Source organism: Etheostoma spectabile, chromosome 1 (assembly GCF_008692095.1).
Source record: "Etheostoma spectabile isolate EspeVRDwgs_2016 chromosome 1, UIUC_Espe_1.0, whole genome shotgun sequence".
NCBI lineage: Eukaryota > Metazoa > Chordata > Actinopteri > Perciformes > Percidae > Etheostoma > Etheostoma spectabile.
The window spans coordinates 30245700-30268199 of NC_045733.1; the positions used below are offsets into that span (position 1 = coordinate 30245700).

General features: G+C 40.4%; 1 protein-coding gene and 1 long non-coding RNA gene across 2 annotated transcripts in view; one reads left to right on the forward strand and one right to left on the reverse strand.

Annotated features, from left to right (window-relative positions):
- The window catches only part of LOC116687303 (uncharacterized), a 13337-nt gene extending 686 nt beyond the window's left edge, over nt 1-12651 (forward strand). Inside the window, exons 2-3 of the long non-coding RNA XR_004331507.1 lie at nt 9239-9243; nt 12641-12651. This is a non-coding gene — a long non-coding RNA (uncharacterized LOC116687303). The remainder of the gene's footprint in view (nt 1-9238; nt 9244-12640) is intronic.
- Nucleotides 7-22500, reverse strand: part of drd4b (dopamine receptor D4b) — a 26784-nt gene continuing 4290 nt past the window's right edge. The window contains exons 3-4 of the mRNA XM_032512340.1: nt 21314-21909; nt 7-1450 (exon numbers count right to left, since the gene is read on the reverse strand). Of these exons, the coding sequence (XP_032368231.1) occupies nt 1227-1450; nt 21314-21909 (820 nt within the window). The 3' untranslated portion in view covers nt 7-1226. The remainder of the gene's footprint in view (nt 1451-21313; nt 21910-22500) is intronic.

A 22500-nucleotide genomic window follows, 5' to 3' on the forward strand; every position in this document is an offset into this window, starting at 1 on the left:
TAGCAGATCCAGCTGCTCCTCTAAAGGTTAAAAACTCCACTCATACATCTTGATAACACGCTTCAGATCCCGGGCGGATCTTTAGTTGATGAAGCGTTTTGTCCGTACTTCCCTTCGACCAGCCTCTCTGCTGTCACTCGTTGATTAATTGGTGATTTTTGGCATTTCCCAGAAGAACTTTAATGTCTTATTTAACATTTGACAGTGCCGGAAGGACTGACGTGAACTTTGTGTTTCACAACCTTTCACTACAGTCCTGTACCCCTTCAGTCTTTCAACCTCCAACTACACACGCCGCAAACCTTATATATAAACTTATAAACTTATATACGAGTCTTTTTCCGCCCCTGGTGGTACACATACCCCCGTTTGGAAACAAATGCTTTAAAGAAATCGTAAAACGTTTTGGGTTGTCCTCTTTTTAGCTTTCTGGACGAGAGTTGGATGAAAAGATCCATACCACTCTCACACAGCCTGGAGCCAGTTGGCTTAGCTTAGCATAAAGACTAGAAACGGAGGGAAAAAGCTAGCATGCAGTGTCCGCAGGTTTCCAGTAAGTTACCCCCCCCCGGACAGAAATAGCCCCAAAATCATAACGCTTTGTAAAACTACATATTGTTGTAACCAGCTGTTGATTGTAGCTTCATATTTAGCGTACAGACGTGAGAATGGTATTGATCTAATCATCCAACTCTCAGCAAGAAAGCGACTAAACGTATTTTCCAAAATAGTAAACTAGTCCTTTTTAGAGATTTATTTTGTCATTAAGCTGCTTCCAGCTGCATGACATTCTGGTCTGTTGAAGCTTATTCAGTCGTTCTGCATCTTGGGGACAATTTTGCCCTGGTTAATCCTTTTGGGCAGACCAGGCGCAGCACAAATCCCACGTCGTTCTCTGGAACTGGCAGACCAACAACAACCAAGGCTGATGTACAGTAAAGGCGTGCTGTACAGTCAAACTGAAAGGGGGGTAAAGTTCCTCTCAGGCAGGAGAGTTCGAGTGTGTTTAGCTGCAGCTTTATTTTCCAACATCCTTTTGTTGGGGCAGTCATCCCAGAGGATCAAGAAAAGTACATCCCCCAAATGACAAAATGTGATATATTTAACTGTGTTAAAGCGTATTCTTCCTGCCAGCCAGATACCATCAGTTTTAGGCATCCAGATCCAGCATGGCAGACCCGAGATCAGCTGACTGGCCAAACTGGAAACCCTCCAGTTTCTTTCCTTTAGCGTCTGAGGAGGGAAATCCGACAGCAGCTGCTGAAACATTTCTTGAAGAATTTCTTGAACTCGGTGTTGAAGATGGTGTAGATGATGGGGTTGAGAGCGCTGTTGACGTAGCCCAGCCAGGTGACGGTGCTCATCAGACCGGGGGGGATGTCGCACGTCACACAGACGGCTCGAGTCGTGTGCACCACGAAGAACGGAGTCCAGCAGAACAGGAAGCAACCTGCATGAAGACATGAAAGTTTAGAGTTAGGCTGCATTCACAGTACCTGTGTCGGCCGTCCGGGGTCCGACAAACACACAGGTCTGTCCATTCATTTTGAACAATTGTTAAAATTTTAAATTTGTAATTCATTTAAAACACTATGAGGGTGAAAAACAAAACCCAGGCACTGAACTGCCCGGGAGTTTGTGTAATAGCTGAATGTTTGAACAACGAAACACTCGCTCGTCTCTTTTCTTTTTCACTCTCCTGTGAAATAAGCTGCCTTCAAGTGCAGTTGGAAAAGTTGAAATCTATGAACGATCTGAGGGACAACAGTAATTGTGAAATATAAAGTCTGCGTGTTCTTTGCTGGGGGGTTACAGAACAGGATGTCCCACCAATGGGCCGTTTCACTGACACTCTCCTCTCTCCTTCTTGGGGATAATGCCCGCTTAGTCATAAGGTTTCATCATAACTCATAACTTCAAACCCAGACGTTGCTTTTAACACAAAGTGACAGATCGACTTCTGCATGCAGTGTCTTGTGTCGTGCTCACATTCGTATTCATCCTGTGAGAGACAGCGGTAAAACTAAATATTCTGACACCAATTTTGCCAATATGTCTCAGAAATGTGACAATAGCCATCTGGGGGTTGTTATTCTCTTGCCAATTAGTACCAATCAGTCTTGTTTTTGCTGGCAGGATCAGTAAAATTACAAAAATCAACCATGTGAAATGTCAGAATGTTCAAAGCAATTAAAATGTTGGCACGGTAATTTTTTTGTCCTTTAAATCTGGTGTTGTGGCCATTGAAGGTGTTTGGAAAATGTCACCCAGACTGAGTTCAGCCATGTTAACATTATTTATTTAGTTATTTTTCATTTTAGTTGCATGTAGAGAAGGACCAGCTTTTAACAAACAGCTTAATGTTTTTTTCTCTCATTTTCTTTAACTGATTTGGGGCATTTTTATCCACAATCTATGGGAAACAAACTCAAACTGAAAGCACTTTTTTATGTGTTATCAAAAGCAAATAGTATGGAATCAATAATATAATAAATAATCTTATATTTCCATAGTTGTGATCCAAACTTTCGAAACCTTTATTTAAGTACTAGATCTTTTAATTAAGAAAGTAGAAATACTACAAGTAAATGTTCTGCATTTAAAATCTTACTTAGGTATAAGTACAACATATACTGGAAGTGTCAAGAAGTAGAATTACTCATTATGCAGAATGGCCTATTTCAGAATAATATCTATTATATATAAATTAGTTATTTAAATTTTAAGACTTCATATGCTGCTGGGAAGCTTGTGAATTTCCTCCTATTATAATAATATATTTCATATTATGAATCTGAATCTACAAAGTAACGTGTAACTAAATGTATTGAATTAATTTAGTTTAGAGCAAAGTACAGTATTTGCCTGTGAATTTTAGTGGAGTAGAAGTATAAAGTATTAGTACACAGAATTGCAGAGTACTTTTTAATTCTTATGACTTGACTGCAACTATACGCCATAAGGTGAACGTTTCTACGCATCTATGGGATAGTGCTGTAGGTAAATATAAAAAAAATCAGCATATACTTCAATGCCATGCCCCAATATAACAAAGGAAACCTACTCCTTGTACTTTGTAAGCAGCAGATACTGTATCTTTATTTGTCCAAGACAAATTTCCTTTGGGACAATATAGCCTTATAAGTTAATCTAATGTTAACTTTAGTCCCTCCCAAATGGATCATCTTGTAGACAAGCTCACTGCGAACAACACTTGACTCTGTTGCTCATCTAAAAAAGACGATGATAAAACAAAGGGAGTTAGCTCCATTGTTTAACTCCCAAACCTACAAATTAAAACAAAACTTGCAAAAACCTCAAAGTAAATGACGTTCACCAATATGGAAGAATCTTGTTCAGTCTGGCAAGGGAGTAAAAAGTATAGGCGAGCTCTCGAAATGCTAGAGCAGCATTTTACTCCTCATTAATGGATGAAAATAAGAAGAGCCTCAGGTTTCTTTTCAGCAGTGTAGCCAGGCTGACAGAGAGTCACAGCTCTATTGAGCCATTTATTCCTATAGCTCTCAGTAGTGACAACTTGATGAACTTCTTTAATGACAAAATTAACCCTTAGAGATAAAATTCCTCACTTCCTGCCCTCAACCTGTACCGATTTATCTTCAAACGCAGGAATCCTAGGAACAGCTGTAAGCCCTTTAGACAATATTTAGACGTCTTCTTCTCCTATCAAACCTTCACCAAGTAACATTTATTTAGCTAAGCTATCTATTATTCTGTCTATTATTCCCTATCCCAACTAGGCTACTTAATGGCGATTTACCTTTGATTAACACTTTATTAGATATGATCAATGTCTTTATTAGTAGTCGCTAATAAGTTGGACTTGTTGCAAAGGACTTGTCTCCTGACTTGTCTTTTAAGATCTTGGTGCTGCATTTGAAACCGTTGACCATTGCATCCTATTACAGAGACTGGAACATTTAATTGGCATTAAAGGAACCGCACTAAGCTAGATTAAGTCCTATTCATCAAATCAATCTCAGTTAATTCATGTTAACGATGAATCCTTCAGGAACGCTAAAGTTAGCCAAGGTGTTCCACAAGGCCCAGTGCTTGGACCACTTCCATTCACCTTTTATATATGATTTCTTTAGGCAATATTGTTAAGAAACACTCCAAAAACGTTCACTGTTATGCAGATGATACCCAATTATACCACTCAATCAAGCCAAAAGAAACTTCAAGCATGCATTAAGGACATGAAATCCTGGACGACCTACAATTTCCTGATGTTTAACCCAGTCAAACCGAAATACTTAGCCTCAAAATCTTTTGAAGGTCATTATCTAAAGATATAGCTACTCTGGATGATGATGCCCTGGCCTCCAACCCCACGTAAGAAATCTCTGAGTAAACTTTGATCAGGTTATATCCTTTAACAGCCTTTTTTCACCTGCATGCCATTGCAAACATTAGGCACATCCTGTCTAAAAAAGATGTATAAAATCTAGTCCATGCTTGTTACTTTGAAGCTGGACTATTGTAATGAGAGCTGCAAAGATCGATTAAATCAGTAGCTGTCAATTAATAAATTAATCTGCAACTATTTTGATAACTGATTGATTGGTTTGAGTCATATTTTTTATTAGAAAAAAAAAGAAATATTTTCTGATTCCAGATTTCCGTTTCTTCACTCCTCTGTGACAGTAAACTGAATATCTTTGAGTTGTGGACAAAACAAGACATTGTTGTATTTAATCTTACAGAGGAAGCCCTAATTGTAGTTTCTTATTATCAGGTTGCTTTAATAAGTCCCTTAACATTCTCCAGATGATCCAGAATGCTGCAGCCTGTGTACTGACAAGAACAGAGATCATATTTTTCCCGCAATAGCTTTTCACCCAGTAAAAATCTTCCATAACCCCCCCCCCCCCCCCCCACACACACACACACAGACAAATACAAATAGGTAGGGGGCAAATAGCCACCTACCTAGAGCCAGGTTGTGTTCTGTTTCTGACTGTTAAAAGAAAGTTTTTTCTCCATAACTTCTGTTAACTTTTTGATGTAACTTCTGTTATGTCAAGGCACTAATTGACATTACAATAGTCAAGTCAAAGGCACCTAACAGTCTGTTTTATCAATGTCATGATCAATGTGTCGAAAATCAAGACATTTCTCTTGTAGTTTTTATGATGTCTTGGCTTCATAGCCAGCAGTCAGACAGATATGCTGCTGCTGTGTCAGACTATACAATATTTCAAGTTTAAAGATTTATATTCCTGCCTGTAAACTCTGTTTTGTTTGTGATTTTTAGTTTTATCAAAGTCATGAGATAAATGATATCTCATACACTCACAGCCCTTTCAAAGATACATTACTACATGAAGAGGCTTTGTAATCAGAACTGTTTAAAGCAGGGGTCTTCAGCGTTTTGAAACCCTTTTGAGAATAAACTAAATACTGTATAAATATTGTATAAATGTAAATTGCATTTTAATTTGGGGGCCTACAATAAAGTGGGCAGCCTAAACCCTTTATGCATCTTTTTTTGTTGTTGCATAGACTAGCCCAGTGTTTCTCACAATTGACACCACGTTTAGGAAATATTAGGCTCTCTAAGTAGCACCAATATGGCCCACGTTGAAATAGACTAGCATTGGCGTACTCTATTCAGCTACGGACATTTCACGCAGGAGGCAAGTTTATTCCTAAAAACATTATTTATTGACTGCCCCACTTTACTTCCTTTGTCCTGCTCCAACTGAATCCAATATTGATATGGCTCCGGCTCATATCTCCTTACTGTTTTGCACACAGTTGCTATGAAGACTTTACCGACTAGCACTTGTACTCGTCCACTATGGTCTCAACAGGGCTGCTCATAATATTTTCCTCCTCATCCACACTTCTCTTCCCAATAGTTCCTGTTTGGAGCCACGATTGCAGCGTTTTTGAACCGTTCCGTTTTTACCACTGCTTACTATCTCGCTAGTTTCCTCCACAGAGCTGCGGAGGATGGTCTGGCTGGTCCACACAGCATTCTGGGATGGGAATAAAAATGTGCTCTGGTTAATTGGCATTTCTTTAAACCAATCACAGTCGTCTTTGGCGGTGCCAGACGAAGCAACAGTGCCGCTGCAAAATATCCTCGGTTAGGAATTTATTTTGGTGGAACGTGTATGTTCAAAAGTTGTTTTAATCGTGCAACAGAAAACTCTGATTGGACAGATAGTCTAGCTAGCTGTCTGGATTTACCCTGCAGAGATCTGAGGACCAGGTAACCATAGTCCTCAGAAATCCACCGGAGTTTGAAATGCGAACACAAAGGAAGCCCAAGGCAACAGATATCCGGGCTAAATGAGTGAAATCCAGCAAATTTTCTGTCAACCACGGCTGTTTTACATTTGCTAATATTATATTGGATTCATGTCAAGATATTTTTATTTTCTTGACAATTAACGTTATTATTTCTTAACAATAATTTGGTAGCAGTAACTCTGAGGACCCCATGGGGGTCCCGGACCCTCTGTTGAAGATCTCTGGTTTAAAGAAAACGGAGGATTTTCACAGTAGAGAGGGCAGACATTTCACTTCTGCCTAATCAAGCTCAGTGAGTGAGTTAGAGATGACAGTCTAGCTTTAGAGAAGCAGGTATAATGACCCGAACCCTGCAGCGTGTAATGTATAATAAATCTGTATCACACCCAAGAACATAGAAGATCAAAGATAGACAGAAGGTGGAAGCTTGCCAACATTCAAATTTAATGCACAATTTTGCAAAAAAGCAGAAACATGAATGTTCAACCCCAAAAAACAGACTTCCAAGTTCTGCAGGTACAAACTCAAATGTACAGTACAACTTTCCAAAAACAATATTACAGGCACACAACTCTATTTTCAAGCATATCCCAAACTATGAAAAGGAAGTGTCAAGCTGAACCTGTGAATCTAACTTTAATGGATGACCAAAGGGTGTAACTGCAGGCAGAGAATGAAACTATATTTTAACAACCGCCATCCCTCCACCGGTCTCATATAAAAAACAAGTCCCTCTCTCCTTGTTACTGCTATCTCATTAATTTCTTCTTTTCCATGTTTTTTGAAGATCCATATTCAAGGGGAAATGCATCAAATAAGGACGAAGCGCTGCGTATCGCTGTTTCACTGGGACCTGACAGCGTGACTCTAAATGATTCACGACCAGACCGAGTTCATTAGAGACAAAGTAGAAATGTAACGACCCTTCCGTCTCATAATTTCAACTTGAGACATTACTGCTCGGGGGTGTTTGATAAATTTGGGACTTTTTTTTCCCACATCTCCCTCACAAGAAAAGTTTCATCTCAGAAAAGATAGAGCTACAGATGGAGACGACTTTTACATATTAACTGGCCACACTGGGACAGTGATTCAAAGGATTTTGTTTTATCTTGCTGGCTGATTTAGTGTAAAAACATGATTCACAGCTCCTCCGCTAACAAAAACCAGAGGTCCGTCCGTTCAAATGATAACGCAACTTTAACAAGCTTAGTTTCTTTGATCGGCGTGGACTATAAATAGCTGTGTCACTGAGTCAAACTTAGGCTATTTGTCTCAGGTGGCGTCGCATATTTGTGACAAAATGGATCCGGGCGATTTATAAGCTTTTTGTTGAGAGGTTGATGAATGAGATTTATATCCCTCTTTCCAGAAGATTGGAGGACATTGCATAATATGACACATTTGTGCTGTCAGAAGGACTGGATCACGCATCACTACCTATTCATGAGATGCATTCAGGCCAGCTCTGATAAGACTGTTATACAGTATGTGTGTGTGTGTGTGTGTGTGTGTGTGTGTGTGTGTGTGTATATATATATATATATATATATATATATATATATATATATATATATATATATATATATAAAGTTCTGTCACAGTATTTAAGCCACAAAAGCATAACAGATCTCTTTACCTGTCAGTTTTTTATTAGTGTGCTACTAAATTAGCATGGCAGATATTACTGGCCTATATTTTATTATGGCTGTCCTCATATGATTTTGTCGACAGATCTGTAAATCTGTCAATGAATTAAAAAAAAAAAAAGTTTAATCATGCACAACTAAATCACCCTTGTAATACCACGGCTATAGAGCCATACCATACCAACCACTTAAATATTACAATACAGTGTAATAATAACACAGTTTATAATACTTGTAGTTTAGGTATAATATGGTCTATTGGTGAAGTAGCATTGACCACTTTGAGGGGGGGATACATTTTGTCCCCAATGGGGATAAAATGATTCAGCAGAGGCAGAGATACGTATATAGACCAGAGAGTGGGAAATCCCACACATCCCCCCGGCAAATCACACCCTGGGCAAAAAGCTGAGTAGGGTTGTGTATTTAAGACATTTCAAAGGTGTTTTTAATGGCACACAAAAGGTGTCCAAAAATCATATGATAAACACCAGTGAGCAAGAATAAGACCCCCCCCCCCCCCCATCACTCTCATCATCATCTCTCTCCATTTGCAAAAAACAAACATGTGAACAGACGATATTCCAATTACCGTAAGTGACCAAAAAGGTGTTCAATAGAAATAGACTATATCGGGCTCTTACACATCTTTTATTTCTATAAAAATGAGTATTTAACATTAATTGTCAAATAAGAACTCTCACATGAGATTATCTAAAGTCTACACACAATATCTTACTATACAATATTGTTATTAACACTCTAAGACACTTTTTGGGGCGTTTCTGCCTGAAACTCTGTGAACAAGTAGATCATTTTAAAGCCCCTTCTGTTTTGCTTTGCAGAACAGAATGATCTTTGTTTACACATCCATCTGCTGAAGGGGGGGGAAGTTTCTCTGTGCTCACCTTTAAATCTCAGTTTGACACCTAGATATAGCTGCAGGATTTATGACATCACATGTGATGGTTTGGTGTTTATGTCTGTTTTCCTGTGTTTATGTTTTAGCCTTGTTCTGTCCTGTCTTGCGGATTTTTGTAGGTATTTTTAGTCTTGTCTTCTACATGTTCTGTTTCCTGTTTTATTTTGAAGTCTGGTCTCTGTCTCGTCTTGTATTTAGTTCTACTTCCTGTGTTTTCCCCGTGAGTTTTGCCAGCACCTGAGCTTGACTTTTTGTTCTTTTTTTTCCCCTTGTTCCTTGTTGCTGAAATCATTTTTTCGAACCCTCTTCTACCTGCCTGCCCGCCCTTCTCTGGGTCTTCCTTTCCTGGGATCATAACATCACAACCAGTGTTAAGCCAGTCAAGGTCCAGTATTCAGCTTACACACTTTTTTTAATAAACAAAATAAAAATACACACTCATAGATTCAGGATTTGGCGTGCGAGAGAAAAAGTACAAAAACGTATGTTTTTTTTAAAAAATATCTTAAAACATGTATAGAAAGGATGTTCAAAGGTTAACTACTGATTTTTTTCAACCCTATTTTCCCCCATATTTTCCTATGTTCCCAGGGGAAAAACAATCTTTGAAATTAGTCCAAGATTGAGCTGCAGCCGAGAAACAAGCTGCAATGTAGTCTATATCCTGTGTCGTTTTCCTCCCATCCCCACATGCTATGTGGAGTAGCCAGACTCCCCTTCAGCGTGCTTTGGAGTAAAGTCTGGCAAAGCGAGACTAGCTGCACTGTAACCACTCGGGGCATTTGTTCACCATCAATTTACGTCACTAAAAGTGCTGTTTTACAGATTATTCTAGGGCCGGCAACACACTGGCTGATTCGTGCAAGCGTGGCGTTTCTGTTGCGTTTCAGCTGCGTGACGGCTGCGTGGATTTTTCAGTGTTGTACACACCAGAAACGTGTCTGACGCTGCGCTGCCGCTAGGTGACGTAGAGGGAGGGCTATCTTGGGACACAGCGCCGACAGATTCAAACTCTGAAAAATGGGTAAACATAACTATAAAGGCTACTGGTTTGATTAAAGCATAACAAAGTTGGCAGTATTGATGGCGAAATAGGTTACAGAATATGTATTTTACATTTATATCTGTATTGATGTCAAAACCTACAGACTTTCATACATCGTCATTTTTTGACGTGTATTTGTGTCATCATGACATTTCATCATTTCATCATGACTGCACATTTCTCCCAGTTTCTCTGACGTTACTTAGTGAGGCTGTACAACACATGAAACCTACCAACTGGCCCTTAGACATTGTCCCCAGCAGAATTGTGAAGGAGGTTTTTAATAGCTCCTTTGGGGCGAGTCTTAAGTTGTGGCTTTCAGACAACTTTCTTAACTTGAATGAAGGTAAAACGGAGTGTATTATTTTCAGTGCTCCAGGCATGCAGAATGGTCCAGCTTTGAGTTTGGGAGCTCTGGCATCTTACACTAGATCAGCTGTCAAAAACTTGGGGGTTACTTTTGATTGCAGCATGTAATTTGACAAGCAGATCAGTAATGTTGTAAAAATGAGCTTTTTCCAGCTTTGTCTGCTGGCTAAAGTTATGCCTTTTCTGAGCAGGCACGACCTAGAAAAGGCCATTCAGGCTTTTATTAGTTTAAGGTTGGATTGCTGTAACGCTCGCTATGTTGGTCTGAATCAGACGTCCATCTCACGCCTTCAACTTGTGCAAAATGCAGCTGCTCGCTTTTTAACAAATGCACCTAGATGTTTTAACTTTGCGGGAGCACAACTGGTCATTGCGGTCTTCAGATCAGTTGGTTTTAGAAGTCCCAAGGTCCAGGTATAAACAGTGGGGTGATCAGGCTTTTGCAGCGAGACTCTGGAACAAGGTACCCCCCTGATATACATACTGTTACAGATGTTGCTCTTTTTAGGTCCAAACTCAAAACATATGTGCTGAGTCCGGCTTTTAATACGTAGCAGTGGTGTGACAATTTCATTCTTTTGTTTCTTTGTAACCTTTTCTGATTTTACTGTTTTCTATGTTCACTCTTTCTATTGTATGATGGGATTTTACTCATTCTGTTAAGCACTTTGAATACCTGCTGGTTGCTGTAAAGTGCTATATAAGTACATTTTGATTGATGATTGATTGATTGCGCAATTGCCCTTTAGGGTTACATTACAGCTTGTTTTGTTGCTGACTGCAGCAATCTTGCTCAATACTGGACCAATTTTAAGGTTTGTTGCTCCAATTAGTAACAGAGAAACATGGAAAAATAGGGTCCAGGTTGAAAAACAGATGTTTGAAATATGAGTAAGTATAGGTGGGTAAAGTGTTTTTTCTAAGGGGGAAAAAAACTAAAATGAAAGGCTAAATTGCCAGATATTGGTAGTTATTTATGCTCTTATGTTGCTTATCTCTGCAGACTACTGATGACGGGTTAGGGTTGCATAGAATCACCTTGTGCTCAGCAGTCGAGGCTTTGTGCTGCATGTTGAAACTCTTTACTGTTGACATAAGTTAGTGTGACTGGTTAATAGTCTTACACCACTCGGTGCTGCCATACGCCAATGAACAGCTAACAAATCTCCTGAGCACAGCAGTTTGCAGCAGAAGGAAATTGTATAATTGTATACAGTATGTGTTGAAAAGCATTTACAGAATAAAAGTGAGTCATCTCTGGGGCGACCTCTAGCTCACCCAGTAAGTCGGCCCCGGTTCAAATCCGACCTGCGGCCCTTGCTGAATGTCATCACCCATCTCTCTCCCACCTTTCCTGTCTAGCCACTGTCCATCCACCCCCCCCCCCCCCCCCCCCCCCCCCACCCAAAAAAAAGTGAGTCATCTCTGGTGGATCATTGGTCCAAACAGTGAATGACTCAGAGCAGATCTCAGCCTGTCTGTGTACAGTAGATATGTGACTGTGACAGCATGTGTTGCATAATTGGATCGAGGGCTTTAAGCTGTAATGGCGCTGCTTGTTGACAGACCGCAAGTTAGATATGATGCGTTGAAACCGTCACTCGCCGTAAACCTGCATGAACGTCGCCAGCCTCACACCTACTGTACCTGAGCTGCAACACAAATTAATTCAATTGTAAAGATAAAGTGCAAAAGCTGATTAACTGTTTTGATTAAGAATCCAAAGTCCATTTTTATCTTCCAAAGCGAAAGAAAATCAAAATTCACATTAAAGAAATGCTGTTATGATTGGAAAATGTGAAAATTGTCTACAATTTGTCGTCTGATCCTGTTTGATTAATGGGCTCCACACACGGCTGCTGCAGTGCCACTTTTAAGACAGGCCAGTAATTACCATATTGAACTGTTCAGCACTAAAACACCTCACCTGCTGTCACGAGCAATTTTACTTCCATTTCCTGCTTCACTGAGTAAACTGATAACTGAAATACACAAGTGGCCTTAATGAAAAGGCACAGTGGCCACTTGACAGCACAGGAAAAACAATTTCATCTGAAAATGTTTTAAGAGCAGTGGGTTGGTTGTTGCTGAATGGTACAATTAAGATAATACCACAAATATTAAAGATAAACAAAAAAAAAAAAATGTTTTTACTGGTTTGTTTGGCTCTCAGAAATCCATTCATGTAAGTAATCATAGGGAACAAATGACGCCAGACTGCAATCACTGGAACCAGAATCAGCTGATGAAATAACACTTCTGACCTGCCCTTTTTCCTTTTATATTTATGTTTCACCTGTTTTGCACTTTGGCTGATGTTTGCGCTGATAGGACTGCATCCAATTCTGTTGTACATGTATAATGACAATAAAGACAATAAAAACTTTTCACCATTCAGACGTTAACCCTGCGTGAAGAATAACGGCCCTTTTATCCATTTGGATTTGACGCAGAGAGCTTCGGTAAGAAGTTGAATCTCCATAGCTTACCTTACTTCAAAGGTCTTAAGTAGATTTTTCTGATAGTTTTACTTCACTGTTTTTATTTGTGGCGACTTTTTACTTTAATCCTTACATTTTAACACAAATATCAGTACTTTCTACTCCTTACATTCTGAAAAATTGAGAGGTTGTGATGTTGGAGAAGAGCGCGGACACCTGTCTCACACCGCGAGCGGGCGTGCGCCACACGGAGAAAAAAGTGAGAGAAAAGGAAAAGAGACTTGCCGTCCTGTCGGAGGATAATCAGTCGAGATTGCGCGTGTGCGTCTTTGAGAACGATAAGTCGTATAAGTTATGTTGTCAGTTCATTTAAGCCTGTTGTATTGGTTTATAGTTCTTGCACATTTAAAGTAAGTTGTTGTTTGTGTTCTTCACCTGTTAGCTCGGTTACACGTTGCTTGATTGTAATAAAGCATCAAAAGAGAGAGGTTGTCTCGTCCGTGTTTTAACAGACACACCTGGGGCCAAGTTGGAAACCAGAATCAGCTTTAAACACAGTCCTGATCTAGTCCTCACTAACAAGTTTCAAATCATTTCACTGGAGTTACCGTTATTATTGTTCGCGTCATCAATTCCATATTCAGTCTAATCGGAGGGGACTATACTGTGCGTTACACTTGACGCTTCACTACAATACAACTCGACAGATTTGGCGGCATTCTGCATTCATTTGCGGCGAATCAGTGCAGCTTGATGGAGCTAACGTTAGCACATAGTAGCATGGATGGCAACATTGAAAATGAAGAAAACGGAGATCCCAGAGATTTGGCAGACAAGCAGCAAGACATTCCCAATCATCTTCTTCCTTATCTGAGAGAGATGTTTGAGATAGGAGGCATCAAGAATGACTCCTGGCCAATGTGCTAAAAGTATGGGGAACTTCTTAATTAATGTCTGGTTAGTAATTCATATTTTATCCTTTATTTTCTTTCCAAAAGCCATATTTGAGCACATACACATACATGTAGACTCCTTTAAATGTTAAGTGGAAGATTAACAGAGTAACTGGATCTGTGAATTCTCACAGAATCACAACTGAACTCATATCTTGCTGCTCAGTCAGAATCTTATTAACCTGGAGTCCCAGTCTCTGTCACTATAATAAAAAAAAATTAATGGCACATAAAGAGCATGTTTTCATGTCCACTGAAGTTTCTCAGCGTGCTCTCTAGTAACGTGTCTGGTCCAGGTAGCTTTGTCATTCACAAGGCTACTTTTACTTTTATACTTTAAGTACATTTCCAAGCCTGTACTTTGTTACTTTTACTTGAGTAAAGAAGTTAAATCAGTATTTCTACTTTTACCAGAGTATTTTTTAAACACAAGTGTCTGTACTTCTACTTAAGTACGGGAAGTGAGTAGGTTTGCCATCTCTGGGTCCCTTAGCATGAAAATTTCACCTTATGAGTTTTTTTAGCGATAGGTGTAAACCGAGCCCTAGGTATCCTGCTCTGCCCCCCCCCTCCCCCCCTCTCCTCCTCAAAAGTTGCAGACTTAGAAATGGCACAGACTAAGGAAAGTTCATTGTGGGACTGGCTCCAGTGGCTGTAATTCTGCACCAAGGCTGAATTTTGGGAAAGAGACTTCAGATACAGTATTAGGGGACCACTAAGGTCTATATAAAGAGACTTCAGATACAGTATTAGGGGACCACTAAGGTCTATATAAAAGAGACTTCAGATACAGTATTAGGGGACCACTAAGGTGTATGTAAAAGCATCCAAAGAGCACCATGTCATGGGACCTTTAAAGTTACTACAAGGCATTGACATTGGGAGGGCTATTGCAACAAAGGGAACCCAAATTATCTTTTGTACTATTCTCAGGGCATTTGTCATTATCTTTATAACTTCAAAAACTCCCGTGGAGGCAGGTGGGCTTTCTCTCTCTTTCACATGCAGTTCTAAACCGTCTCTGGCAGTGCTCCGTGTGTGAGAATATAAACAAAGTTACGTGGCCATTATGGTGGCCAAACAATGAACACAAAATTGGATGATTATGCGATAATGCAATTTAATTTGGTTAGGGCTTACCGTATTGATGCAGCCATAACAGCAATAAACTAAACCAAAACAAGACAGATCAGTTTATTTAGGCTCTTCCTCCAGAGGGGCAGCTCGGCCAATCAGGGCAGACAATAGCCCGTACCCGTGCACGTCCCTGCTACAAGGAGTTTTTAACTGGGATCTATAAGTGATCTAATATTGATTAATAAAATCCCAAAACCAATCTTTTTATATATGCTTTTTCATCGTGGATGCATCTGTCACTCCTGTTAAGTAAAAAGTACTTCAAACTAACTTTTTAGCGGGTCAAATCATAATGTAAACATTACCCTGAGGGTGCACAGTTGCTTCTTGCTTGACAATTTACAGCAAATGTGAGAATCGTTCCAAGCAAAATTGGTACTGTAAACTAAAATATTTTGTGAACATGTTATTTCCCCTCTACACCGTTCACTACGACAGAAGGTTGAACTGAATAAACGTTGTGTTTATTAGAAGTAACAGTGGTAGCAGAGGATGGTTGTAAGATGGCAGCTAGTTATACAGTTCAGCCAACGTTTTATTGAGCCAGGCCATATGAGCTTTGGAAAAAGGAAGTTAATATCTGGACGAGGGTTACCGACCTTGACAAAAAAACAACAAGCCCTTGCTTTTGCCTTGGAGCTTGAGGGGAGAGCTCGTGACAATTGCGATGGAAATACTTGCAGAAGGTTTGGACAGTGAAAACGGTATGGAAACATTGTTTGCTAAACTGGACGGCGTGTTCTTAAAGGAGGAAAAGGACCGTGCATATTAAGCCTATTCTTATTTGGATGGCATCACAAAAGATAGTGCAGTTTCTATGACAAACTACATAACTGACTTTGAACAGCGATACAACCGGATGAAAAATTATAATATGACGCTTCCTGATGCTCTACTGGCTTTTAAGCTGTTAGACACGGCCTGTCTCGACGAGAAAAGCAGACAACTAGCTCTGACAGCTTGCACAAAGTTGAAGTTCTCCTCCATGAAGTCGGCTCTAAAAAGGTTTTTTGGAGGGAAAACGACAGGTTCATTAAACAGAATACAAATGAACCCGGACGCTGCGTTTTTCACAGAACAAAGACCACAAGGAAGAGGAAAACGTAACGTAACATGGCAAAGTGGACGACTAAGGCAGCCATTACCGGGTACTAATCCACTGGATAAGTTGGGTAAGAGATCCAGATGTGCTATTTGCCAATGCACCTTTCATTGGGCTAAAGACTGTCCTCACAAGAAAACTGAACAAGTAAGAAAAACTGAAGATGCAAATGTAGAGGAATGTAACATTACATTGTTTACAAAGGCCTCCATGTCAGACGCTGAGATATTTATGACTGAATCATTGGGATGTGCGATATTGACACCGCCTGTACCCGTACTGTGTGTGGGGAGAAATGGCTGGAAAGCTATCTGGATGACCTCACCCAAGATCAAGTGAACAGATTGATGCAAACAGAAACTCCCAGTTGCACACCATGTCGGTTTGGAGATGGCAATTTGGTGTATTCCACAAGAAACATGAAACTACCAGCTAAAATAGGACTAACAAAATGCCACATTGAAACTGAAGTTGTAATGGTTGACTTTCCACTTCTGCTAAGTAAAACGTCCCTTAAAAAGCCAGGGACCATTTTGGGCATGTAAAAAGGACAGTGCAGTGATGTTTATACAATCCATACCTCTTGAATTCACTAGTTCTGGACATTACTGTGTCGACATCAGAGACAGAGAAACCAAAAAAGGTTCAACGGAAGAGAAAGTCCTAACAGTTACAGAAAATATGTCCCCAGATGAGAAACACAAAGTCCATCTGAAGCTCTATAAACAGTTTGGTCACGCGTCTGCAGACAAACAACAGAGGCTCATTCGCAGTTCAGGAAACAAGGACAAATAATGCTTTACTGTCTTGCAACAAATGGTATATGACTGTGATGTATGCCAGATGTACAAAAAGACAAAGACGAAGCCTGCTGTGGGCTAGCCTTTAGCTTCGGAATATAACGAGACCGTGGCCGTGGATCTGCATGAGTTGGAACCAGGTTTATGGTATCTTCACATCATTGACCCCTTCACACGTTTCAGTGTGGGAAGCACTGTGAAAACAAAGAAGTTGTCTGAAACGGTCAACCCCTTCATTCACACTTGGATTAGTGTCCACGCCGCCTCCCAGAGGCTGTACTGGTGGAGAATTCAACAACAAAGAGATCAGAGACATGGCTGAAAACTTTAACATTGAGACAAAAACAACAGCAGGATACAATCGCTGGAGCAACGGACTACTGATCACCGACTGAGATGGTCCAGAAGGTCTAACGAGAGAATGGATGTGACTGGCACACTCCCTTTGACTGGGCCCTCACGGTGAAGAACAGTATGCTGAATGTTCACGGCTACTGTCCTTATCAATAAGTGTTTGGAAGGAATCATAATCTTTTAGTTTTAAAAAACTTTTAGGAACTGCATCAGTTGATAAACTACCTGCTCTAGAAGGTACCAACCACCGTGAGTGCTAGAGCAGGAGAACACATTCAGCTTTACATGCTTCTAAGAAAGCATTCACCGAAGCAGAGTTTTCTGAGCGGATAAGAAAAAAAATTTAAAAACAGCTCAGGCCCATGACATGTATGTGAGAGGAAACAAGGTATATTACAAAACAACAGTCTGTCCTGATTGGAGGAGACCAAGGATATTTATTGGTCAGGATGGAGCTGTTGTATTTGTAAGACACAGGGGGATTGTAGTTAGAGTGCACCAGGATCTAGTTAGCGTGCACCTGGATAGAGCGTATCCAGGCTCTGTAAGGTAAACACAGGAATCTCAGGATAAGCCAACTGTGCAAGACAGAAGAGAGACAGCAAGCAAGAGAGGCAGTTTAAACAATGTAGCAGAAAGCTCGGATAGTGAGGAAAATACAGACAGCGAACAGACACAACACCAGTGACAGGGGGAACAATACAGGAGAAGTGGTTCATCCAGTGACACAAAGGGAAACAGATCACAGTAGCTATGTTTCCATCCACACATTTGTATCCTAATTAAGTGATATTGAATGAAAAATGCCTTAAAGAAACAGTAAAATTTCCTTTCATTTCATGAATATCGATTCAAATGAAATACGTTCGGTCTCATAAACGCCAATGGAAACGTTATTTGCTGAATAAATAATGAATTGCGATTACATTTTAGATCATTTTATGGTTGCAACCCGCCACAAAACAAAGAAGAAATTTTAGTTTGTTTACGCCCAGTATTTCCGCTCTGTTTGCACACATGGCGGATGTCAACAAAGACAGATGGAAGTGGCAAAGGTTAGGACAAGCCGTGGGACGTCCTCCAGAGTAAATGGACGGCTCTCAAACAGTGAGACGTGTCAAAAAAGAGTTGTCTCAGCGGTGCCAGAACAAAAATTAAAAGCAAGTATCTGTATCATCATAGCCATGTGTTGATAGTGTCATTGTTTTCTTATTATAGCTTGATATGTTGCTATCAGCTGGCACATAAGCACAGTTATAACTTGTGCAATATTGACAATGTGTTGGTAGACGGCGCAATCCATTTTGTCTAGAAAAACTTTGTTCGCAAAAGTTTCCTTGAATGTTTTACGATTCAGTGCGAAAAGGAATAGAAACACCTAAAAATGTCTAAAATCAATTTGATATGCCATTGCAAAACAGCATGTGACATCATTGTGCACAGGTTTTAATTGGCTTTAAAGCCGTTGGATTGAAACACACATTCACCGGTTTTATTCACGTGAGTTTTTTTTACTGAACTTCAGATAATTTGATTGACGTGGATGATAATGTAGCTAATGTTTGTGGTAACTCTGTCTCTTCTGCTGGTGTAAAGTTAAACACAGGTCAGACTATAACATTCAGGATATCTGATGATAGTTCTCTACAGAGCAGGCAAGGCTTCTGGAAGGCATAAAAACTGGTTTAATCTACATGTTGAACCTGATGGCAGTGATAGGCAAAAGGAGTCAGTTGATGATGTCTTAGTGTTGATAATCTTAACATTGAATCTGAAATGGAGACTGATGTACTCATAACATATGACATTTCATTTGATGCGGCCAAACAGGAGGAAATAATGAGCTGGTACAAAAAGAATGTGTTTGAGGAAGTTAATGATGCAGGTCAAAAGTGTGTCCCTACCAGATGGGTCTGCAGTCTCAAAGAAACTCCTAATGGTATAGTGCCAAAAGCACGACTCGTAGCCAGGGGTTTTGAAGAGCTTAACATTCACAAGCTGCAGAAAGATTTCCCAACCTGTGCTTCTGAATCTCTCAGGTTATTATTAGCACTAATATGTCAAAACAAGTGGCAAGTCCATTCTATGGACATCAAGTCTGCTTTCTTACAGGACATGCAGTTGTCCAGAGAAATTTATGTCCGACCCCCTCCTGAAGCAGAAAAGGGAAATATTCTATGGAAACTAAACAAATGTGTCACTGTATTGGTACAACAAGGTGAAAGACATAATGCTGTACGGGTGGCAAAATGTCTCTAGCAGTATTTCATTGGTTGGATGAACAGTGTAAAGTGACTGGAGTACTCGCATGCCGTGTTGATGACTTTCTTTGGGCAAGCTCGGAAACCTCAACAGAAGTGATCCCTACGCTAAAATCTGCGTTCCATGTTGGGCGTGAGGAACCTAAAAATGTCTATTATGTGGGAATGGACTTTGTTAGTAATAATGGTGTAGTTCATGTACACCAGCATAGTTACATTAAAAACCTACAGCCTATCCAGCTGCAGGCAGCGTGCAGTGCAGAGAGAAGCCTCTCTTAATGAAACGGAAAAGGAGCAGCTTAGGTCAAAAACAGGACAGACGCTATGGGTTTCAAAACAAACCAGACCAGACACTATGTTTGATGCAAGCAACTTAGCGTCAAATATAAAAGATGCCACAGTCCAGTCTATTTTAAAAAGACAAATAAAATCCTCAGAAAGCTTAAATATGAAAAGGTGTCTCTCAGGTTTCAGCATGTGGGAAACAGTGATGCTCTACATGTTATTGTTTTCAGCAAAGCTTCTCTTGGAAATCTCCCTGATGGGGGTACACAGGGGGGTACAATGATTGGACTTATGGGAGGAGGGAAGTTTTCTCCCCTCTGTTGGCAATCTAAGTGAGGAGTCATGTGGCAGGGGAAACTAGCCATGTCAAATGGAATAGACAATGCTATTTTCCTGTGGAAATGCTGAACAAAATGCTCCTCCGTGGGTCTGTGTGATGGACAATCGCTCTCTGTTTGATGCCTTCAAGTCAACAAAACAGGTCACTGAAAAACGACTACGGCTGGAAATAAGCAGCATAAAGGAGCTTATGCCGACTAAGAAGATAAGGAAAGTGCTCCGGTCAGACATAAAAACTCAACTCGCTGACTGTCTCACCAGAAAGGGAGCGTCAGCTCTCATGTTGTTAAAAACACTCATTTAAGTACTGGACACAAAGCTAAGAACAAAAGGACATTTAAAAGCACTGAACATTTTATTTACACATGTAACAACAGTTTTATTTTAAGTTGTAATAACTGTGGCCATTGTGTTTATATATATATATATATATATATATATATATATATATATATATGTATAACATTTCTTTGTATTCTCTTGATTGTTTAAAGTATTGAGAGATTGTTAGCATGTTATTTCCCCTCTACACTGTTCACTACGGCAGAAGGTTTTTCCCGGTGTGTGTGGAGGTTAGCAGATGCGTGTGGTGGGGTGTGTTTGTGTGTAGAAGATGGCGGACATGTGTGTCTTAGCTAGCTGTGTACTCAATAACAGTTTGAACTGAATACAAATCGTGTTTATTAGAAGTAACAATTTCCCTGACTCATTGGTACTGAATCGGAAATGTAATCAAATGAAATCGTTTTGGTAAATCGTTGTCACTCCCCAGCCCTTTATGTTTCAATTTCAATGTAGTTGTTTGTTTTCTATGGCTGGTGAAAATCATCAAATCGATGCATCTCGATGTGGGTGTGGAGGATTCTGCATCGATGCAGTGACAGACCATAATCGATTTTTGCCTACTGATGTTGCTTGTATATTTTCCGGTCACTTTTTTTTGTTTTTGTCTTTTGTCTGGGAGTTCATATACTGTATATCTATTCTCATAGTTCTCATACTTATCTGATAGCTTGAGGTGAGCACATTGTGCTTCATCGAGATATCGAAACGTAACAAAAAGTTGACAGGATAATTCAAATCGGGAGACCAGTGAAGATTCATAATCCTATTATTTACACTGTCACGGGGGTGAAACTGGTTTATGTTGAATATTTAGTCGGTTTATTAAAAGAACAGATGTCTCAAACCCATTAACGATTCTCAATCAATTATCAACATTTTTGCAGATTCATTTAATACTTGACAACTATATATGACAATTATATTTTGCAGCTCTAATTTGTAGTTCAGTGTTATGATTCTTTAACCATATTTAGATTCAGTTATCAAAGCTGTCTCTGATTGGAGGAGAGGGAGAAAATGAACACTCACCCACTACGACAGGCAGCACCCTCATAGCTTTCCTCTCCCTACTGTTGATCTTGGCTCTCTTCTTCATGCGCAGCTTTTGGCTGTACGTCACCGTGGGTACCGAGTTCTCTCTGTACTGCCGGGGATAAGGAATCTCCTGCTGCATGTAGTCGTCCGTATCGTCCAGCCGAGACTGGGCCAAGTCCCTCTCGATGATCCTGGGCAGAGGCATGGGCAGAGGCCCGGGGATGGTGCCTGCCAGCGGGGGGAAGGCGGTGGCGACGGCGGCGTGCTGCAGCTTCCTGCAGGCCTCGATGCTGCTGCGCAGTTTGACCTTACGAGTCACCTCCCAGTGCCGCAGCCCGCGGAAAACCCCGAAGTAGAGCAGGACCATGATGGGGCAGGGGATGAAGAAGGAGCAAACCGAGGAATAAACCACATAGTTGTTGTCCTCCAGTTTGCACTCACTGGGGTCGCGGTTAGGCACGTTGTTGATGCCAAAGATGACGGGCGAGGCCACGGCGAGGGCCAGCAGCCAGGTGGCCGACAACAGGACCAGCTGACGTTGGTCCACGTGTTTACGGTTGTAGTTTAGAGGGATGGACACGGCAATGAACCTACAAAACAAAAGGAAGAAGGGTTAAGAACATGTCTGTCTTAGAACATCGCTTATGCTCCTTTTCAGTGCCATATTTGTACACTTGGGGTCTGTTAGAATAGCCATTCTTGCTTTTGATGTTCAAAATACATGTCTCTCATACTGCCCATTGCTGCAGCGCCTCTGCCTGAAACCATAAACAGTATAAGAAATGGACACGCCATAGACTTCGGAGACCAGTGAAGGATAGTAGAAGCACTTTTCCCGTGATGGCTGAGCGTTACTGCACAGCCTCTAGCTCTGCTTGAAGACGTAGATGTGACGTGAGCAATCTGTCTGAAAGTTGTAAGTCTTCTGGTAGCTGTGCCAAGAGAAATCTCAATCATTCCCAATCCTGCACAGAGGTATATGTGTAGGCACTGTATATGTAAGGAGATAACATAGACACAGGCTAATTACTGCTAACTAAAACTGTACAACATGAACAGGGCCCTTATGCGTTTTCAAGTCAGACAAAGTTTTAATTCACCTGCCCTGTCTTGTTCTTGCTGGTGGTTAGCTCGCTTGCCTGGTTAGCTGCTAGAGCTAGCTAGCTGTTAGCTGCTATTGA